Source organism: Octodon degus, unplaced genomic scaffold, assembly GCF_000260255.1.
Source record: "Octodon degus isolate 3935 unplaced genomic scaffold, OctDeg1.0 scaffold00049, whole genome shotgun sequence".
Taxonomy (NCBI): domain Eukaryota; kingdom Metazoa; phylum Chordata; class Mammalia; order Rodentia; family Octodontidae; genus Octodon; species Octodon degus.
Window position 1 is genome coordinate 4,035,145 of NW_004524625.1, and position 7,440 is coordinate 4,042,584.

Genomic DNA, 7,440 nt, shown 5'->3' on the forward strand with positions numbered 1-7,440 from the left:
AGAGAGAGGAAAAAAGAAAGAAAGAAAGAAAGAAAGAAAGAAAGAAAGAAAGAAAGAAAGAAAGAGAAAAGAAAGGAAAAGAAAAGAAAAGAAAAGAAAAGAAAAGAAAAGAGAAGAGAAGAAAAGAAAGAGAGAAAATGAGAATGGGAGCAAGGGAAACGATGGAAAGAAATAACAGAAACAAAGCTTTTATAAATGAGGAGGGGAAGAAATGTTGACGGGAAGGAGAGGAATGGGTAAAAAAGAAGAATTTTAAGGTGTATCATGGCTGGGCATGGTGGCCTATGCCTGTAATCCCAGCACTCGGGAGGAGAATCAAGCAGGAAGACTGCCATGAGTTCAAGGTCGCTTGGGGCTACATGGTGAGATCTAGTCTTAGAAAAGAAAGATATATTATGCACAGGTACAAATTCCCTATGATGAATGTGACCATTATGTATGGTAAATACATGTTAATAATAAAACCAAAAACCAAATACATTGAAATTATAAAAGAAAAAACAGATGCAGATGCTCTAATTAATGTTCAGTATGAGATCAGAGTAGATGGAAAAGGTAAAAATAAAAATGATAGGGAAAATGTGGGTTAAAAACAGAGTCAACAATACAGGGGGGAAAAAAAAAATATATATATATATATAAAAACATAAGCGGGCGACCACAGGCAGCTTGCCATGCCGGTCCCGGTCCCGGTCCCGGACCCAGGGTGCACTGAGCCAGTAAATGAGACTGGGCATGGTGGCTCACGCGTGTAATCCTAGCTCTGGGACGCTGAGAACAGGAGGATCACTATAAGTCCAAGCTGCATAGTGAGACCCTGTACCAAATACATTTAAAAAAAATTGTATTAGCTAATATTAAAAGTTTTTTGATAAATGTGACAGGTATATGTTAGGGGCTTTACAAATAGCAATTCAATAATCTTCTAATAACCCTATAAGGAAGAGACAGGTACTATTACTATCTTACTTTACCATATGGAAATAAACTGAAAAAACAAAATGTTTGTAACTTCTGTAAGGTCACTTAGTTTGCAAATGATAAAGCCGAACCTGAAGCCTAGCAACTATGGTACCACAACTTGAAACCTATGCTCTACTGGCTCTCCTGACTAGGTTAGAATTATAACTTTAAACCCTTGTGTGAGAAGAAACAAAGAACCAATCAACCCAGGAAAACAAAAATCAAGAAAAAAATATAAGCAGAAATGCACACAAATGGAAAATATAAAATACCATGCCGCATGAGTACAGGTGAAAGAGGTCACTTATCTTCACAAGACATGGGAAGACACGCACTTCCCACTCTGGCGTGAAGGGACAGAGGCAGAACAGCAACATACTCTACACTGTGACTCTGCTAACATACATGCACACAGGTGTAATTCACATGCTTACATGGCCTGGGAAAAGGAGGAGCGTGTTACCAGGGAATCATCATATGCTCTGCAGTATTTTAATTTTTATAATTATATTTAAATTGAAAAAGATTTAAAAAATAAAAATAAAAAGTACAGATGTCCTCATCGTTCTCTTCTCCCGGAATAATGAGTAGGAGGAGCTGTCTGGCCTCATGGTGCAGCCTCCTAACTACTTTCACTAGCCTGGACGATGCTTACTGGTCTCTTCCTGAGACTACAACTTTCTGGCAGTAAATTCTTCAAGAAATCTACCAAGAAGGTGAAAAGAAAGCTCAGTGTAGAGTTACTGCCTAGCACGTGCGAAGCCTTGGATTCAATCCCTAGCGTCAGCAAAGGAAAGAAATCTATCAAGGAGGGCCACACAGATGTCCCTCTTGTTGCCACCTGAACTGCACTACAAGAAACGGAAAGCCATGGGAAGGGCTTTAGCAAGGGAGACATAACTGGATTTCCAAGGTCCTACTCTTAGAACCGAATAGAACAGAGAGTATCTGGGGGAAATGCATAGACCGCCCATCCCATAGCTAATCTTTCCTAAATCGCCAGTCACACACAATTAACTCTGAAAATACTAAAAGGAAAATATCACTCCTTTCAGCCCATGGCACAGCTTACCCTCGAGTAGTTCTCGCAGTCACTATAAGTTGCAAAGCTTTGGCCTGAAGCCTCATGTGATGTATTATCACCACCTGTTTGTTCTCCACACCACTGTACATAAACTCCATCTTGTAGGTCTCTTCCATGATCTATAAGGGAAAGATAATTAGCAGCCAATACAAATATTAAGAGTCTTACCTGAGAATGGTATAGAATTCCAATCTTAAATGAAACTCTAAAATGAGTGGTTTTTTTTTTTTTGTTTGTTTTTGGTTTTTTTTAATGTATTTAGTACAGGGTCTACAGGGCCTCACAACACAGATCAGACTCATAGTGATCCTCCTGTTTTCAGCCTCCCAAGCCCTGGGATTACAGACGCACGCCACCACGCCCAGTCTCAAACACTGTCTCAGCGAGCCCAGGGGGTGGGGCCCGCACCACACGCCAGGGATTGAACCCCAGTCGCTGCACCTATCTGGCCAGCCCTTAAAAAATGAGATTTTTTTAATCTCATTTTTTGAGATAGGGTCATGCTATACAGTTTGGTCGGGCCTTGAACTCACTGTGTAGCCCAGACTGGTGTCGAACTCATGACTATGCTCCTGCCTCAGGCTCCCGTGCACTGGGTTTATAGGCCTGCACCTCTCAATTCAACATTTTTTTTTTCTCTCCAGAACCGGGGATTGAACTCAAGCCCTTGTGCTTGCCAGGGAAGCACTTATTCTACTGAGCCATCTCCCCAGCCCTCCGATTTAACCATTAAAGTGATATTCTTTTTGAAAAATCCCTATGCTTTAATTCTGAATGGAGATTTTTTTCACTACATACCACATGAAATCATGATGGTATGTTTTGCTTTTTCAATGGTACAAAGTTTTACTAAAGGTAGGAAAAGAAACAGGATCTGCAGAGCAAGTTTGAGCCAAGTAAAAGTTGCAAAGGAAGTACACCCCACAGCATAAAGGCAAGCTTCCATGAAAGAGAGAACATAGTGGCCAGAACACTATGTCTTGTGAGAAAACAAGAAATCATTTTGTCAACAGAGAAAGATTTCACTGGTAGTAACAGCACCTAACCTGATGTGAGACATGAAAGTTCAGCTATGGGTGAAACTGCAAAGCCTGCTCCTTAGCCCACACAAAACTCCCTGTCCCGTGGGAACAAATGATGACCAGATGCTCAACTGACAATAGGGTTATGTCCAAGAAACCTACCGTATGTTCAAAATAATAAAAGTCAAAAATGCATTTAATACACCTAATCTACCAAACAGCCACACTGCCAGAGTATTCACAGCTTACTGTACTGATCACATGGGGCAGCAGGTCACTGCTGCCATGCTGGTGGCACAAGAGAGTGTCCTACTACACACAACTAAGCCAAGAAAAGGTCAAAATGCAGAAGCCAAAATGAGACTCCTACTGAGTGCATACTGCTGCTACGTATCCTAGAGTTAAAAACTTGTAGGTCAACCATCATAAATGCAGAACCACCTGCACATGCCATGCACAGAAGTCCAATCCCCAAGGCAAGTCCCCTGACAACTAAACATCAGAAACAATTGTGTGTGGGTCACCAGACAGACCCCTCCCTGGGTGCAGCCTAGGCGGGAAGAGCTGCAGCAACCAATACATGTGGGCAAGAGCACGGCCAGTGGAACGGAAAGGAAGTCCTTGCTCAGTTCCTCCACATCAGCTACTGCCCTCCTGGGGTGTTTATTCTTCCCTTCTGCAGCTGCCTCCCTTTGAAGACTCTGCGGTCAGAGAAATGACAAGACAAGTACTCAGCTATGTGACACTTGTTTCCCTGTCAATAAACAGAGAGGAAATAGCACCTACACCATGCAAACCTCAAGTAGCAAACAGGGCGTGAAAAATGCTTAGCACAAGTGGGGCTCGGTGAGGCAAGCCTGTAATCCTGGCACTCAGGAGTCCGAGGCAGGAGAACTGCTGTGAATTACAGGGCAGCCTGGGCTAAGTGAGTTCAAGGCCAGCCTGATCCCTGTTTCAAAAAGCCAAAAAAAAAAAAAAAAAGAAAAAAAAGAAAAAAAGCTGTACTTGGGGCTTAGGACACAACTCAGTGGAAGAGTACTTGCCTAGCATGCAAGACACTGAGTTTACCCCTGAGCTCAATCTCTCGTACTACACCCTCCCCCCACCCCAGGACTTAGCATAGTGTGTGGTAGACAGCATTAGTAACTGCCTTCTCTGGGCTGGGGAGATAAAGCCTGGTGGTCTAAGCACCTGCCTGGCAAGCCCAAGGACCTGGGTTTGATCCCTGGTATCCCATGCTGTGCCTATAATGCTAGCACTGGGGAAGCTGAGACAGGAGTCACCGAGTCTCAGCTGCAGAACAAGACCCTGTACCAAGTAAATAAATGATTTTTATTTATTTATTTATTTGCAGAACCAGGGATTGAACTCAGGCCCTTGCACTTGCCAGGCTAGCGCTTATTCTGCTCACCCATCTCCCCAGCCCTCTTTTTTTTGTTTGAGGTAAATGATTTTTAAGAAATAAATAAATAAGTAATCACCTTCTTCCTCTTTTTTTTTTTTTTTTTTTTTTGCAGTACTGGGGATTGAACTCAGAACCCTGCGCTCGCCAGGCAAGTGCTTAGTCTACTGAGCTAGCTCCCTGGGCCCTTTTTTTTTTTAAAATATATTTAATATAGGGTGTATGGGGTCTCACTACATAGATTGGACTCGGAGCGATCTTCTTGTTTTCAGCCTCCCAAGGACTGGGATTACAGATGTGCACAACCACACCCAGTCTCAAAGCCCTGGAGGCAGGGCCAACACAGCACGGCATGCCAGTGATGGAATCCCGGTCCCTGCACTCTGCCTCAGCAGGCACTTTAGTCCACTGAGCTATCTGGCCGGCCCTCTTCCTCTCCTTAACTACTGCTCTTTGACCTCAACCTTCCCAACACTGCCCAGTTTGCGTCTGAATCATTAAGCTCCATTCTCTACAATAAATAACATATCAGAGCTGGGCAGGAGTCTGCACTGGATGAAACACTGGGCTGTATAGGAGAAAGAAAACAGATTCTAGACACCAATTCTGAATCTGAGCACTAGAGTTCTATGAACTTAATGTTGCTGAACTCCGTAAAATAGACTGAACATCTGTAAAATAGACTTTATATTTACTCCGGTCTAGTGGAATTACTGTAAGGGCTAGTTACACTCAAGGCAAATAAAAACAAGCACTATGCAATGAAGTTAGCAAAAATGTAAGGCCTTTTTAACATGCAAAAGGTATCACAAATTATAAATGCAAAAAAAAGCCTCCAAATGAGTTTCATATATTTTCAGATGAAAGATTCATAATAGTCTTTATTATAGTATATCTGGAATATACACTGATAACAACATACTTCAGAACATAAAAGATCTTTTTTTTTGGCGGAACCGGGGATTGAACTCAGGCCCTTGCGCTTGCCAGGGATGCACTTATTCCACTGAGCTATCTCCCCGGCCCCATAAAAGATCTTAGAAGTTATCTAATTCAACTGCCACATTGATAGAAGAGGACAAATATGAGAAGGTTAAATAATTTGTTCAGAATCACCCAGAAAGTTAGAGGCAGACTTGACACGAAATCTCAGAGCGGTTGGTTTGTCTGTCTCTTTTCTTTTTGGCAGAACCAGGGATTGAACTCAGGCCCTTGCGCTTGCCAGGGAAGCGCTTACTCCACTGAGGCATCTCCCTGGCCAGGGCAGTCTCTTGACACCAAAGCCAGTGCTGTGTCCACTAACTACACAGCCTCTCCTACTACTGACATCTATCATACCTTGAGCTGAAGAGACCACAGTGCAGGCAGGGAACCCCAGGAGATCGGTGGGTCTGCATGGACTGTAATTCCTAGACAGAGACCCATCACAGAGGAGACGGTCTCCAAGAACTTACCTGTTTTGCTGCTGCAGAAGCCAAATCACTCTGCTTTAGATACAAAGGGGCAGCCACATTCCACAGCTTCTCCTGCAAGGCCTGCCCAGACAAATGATGAGAGGAGCACAAGTCACAAAGATTGACACATCATGTGAGAGTTGTATTTTTGTTTTGCTCTGAAAATCTGCCATGGCTGGTTGTGGTGGCACACCCCTGTAATCCCAGCACTAGGGAGGCTGAGGCTGGAGGATCATTTGTGAGTTTGAGGCCAGTCTGGGCTACAAAGTGAGTTCAAGGTAAAATTAACTTTTCAAGTATCATTTATTTAACCACCACATCCAAGATATTATCATTTTACTGTGTGATATCTTTTAAAATTATTAGATGGTTTACCTTTTTTTCTCATAGTAAGCCTATGAAATCCAGTGGGTAGTTCATACTTACCACACACCTTAGCTTGAACTAATGATGCTAAATGCTCAATAATTACATGGAGCTGGAGGCTACCATGTTGGGAGAGTGGCAGAATATTTTGGTATATTTGCTTATAGGCATTGCTCACACATATTTTTATATAATCATGTCCAGAAAGTAGAATAAATTCTCTGTCTTCTGTGAGTACATAATGCTGTATCATAAGTATTTTTTCATATGTGGTATAATTCATCAAAAGATTATTACTGGTTATAACATACACTGGGCATGGTGGTACACACATGTAATCCCAACACTCAAGGGGCTGGGACAAGAAGACTGCTGTAAATTCAAAGCCAACCTGAAATACACAGTGAGACCCTGACTAAAAAATAAAAAGCTTTTTCTCCTTCCCTGTACTGGGGATTGAATTGAGGACCTTGTGCTTGCCAGGCAGGCTTATGCTACTGAGATATATTCCCGGCCCTAAAAAATAAAAAAAACTTATTGTGCCAGGACTGAACTTGGCTCTTTCCCTACCATCAAACACACTCCTCAGACTCCTTAATGAAACTGAAAAGGAAGTAATATCCCCAAATTCACTCACAAAAGCAACAACTAGCCTGTTACCAAAACCAAAGAAGAATCGAACTAAAGAACAGAACTACACGTCAATCTCCCTGATGAACACACATGCAAAAGATACTAGCAAACAGAATGCAGGATAGCATCAAGAAAATTATACACCATGACCAAGTATGACCAAGTAGGATTCATCCCAGGAATGCAGGGATAGTTCAAAGTATGCAAACCAATAAATATAACACATCATATTAACAGAACCAAGGACAAAAGCCACATGATCATCTCAAAAGATTCAGAAAAAGGCATTTGACAAAGTCCAACACCCATACATAAGAAAAAACTCCACGGAAAACTAGAAAATAGTCTTTATCTCAATCTGATGAAAGCCATTTTTTTTTTTTTTTAGAATTATTTTTTATTTGGGGCTGGAGAGATGGATCAGTGGTCTAAAGCACCTACTTGGAACAAGCTTGGCAAAGCACAGGGACCGCGGTTGGATCCTCCAGCACCACATGCCAGCCAGCCGCGCCCCCT

At 42.3% G+C, this 7,440-nt stretch overlaps 1 protein-coding gene across 2 annotated transcripts in view; it reads right to left on the bottom strand.

Moving 5' to 3' along the window:
• The window catches only part of Ints4 (integrator complex subunit 4), a 110,100-nt gene that overhangs the window by 13,463 nt on the left and 89,197 nt on the right, over positions 1-7,440 (bottom strand). For both annotated transcript variants that reach the window (XM_004632533.2, XM_004632534.2), the window contains exons 17-18: positions 5,926-6,006; positions 2,036-2,166 (exon numbers count right to left, since the gene is read on the bottom strand). In XM_004632533.2, the coding sequence (XP_004632590.1) occupies positions 2,036-2,166; positions 5,926-6,006 (212 nt within the window). The remainder of the gene's footprint in view (positions 1-2,035; positions 2,167-5,925; positions 6,007-7,440) is intronic.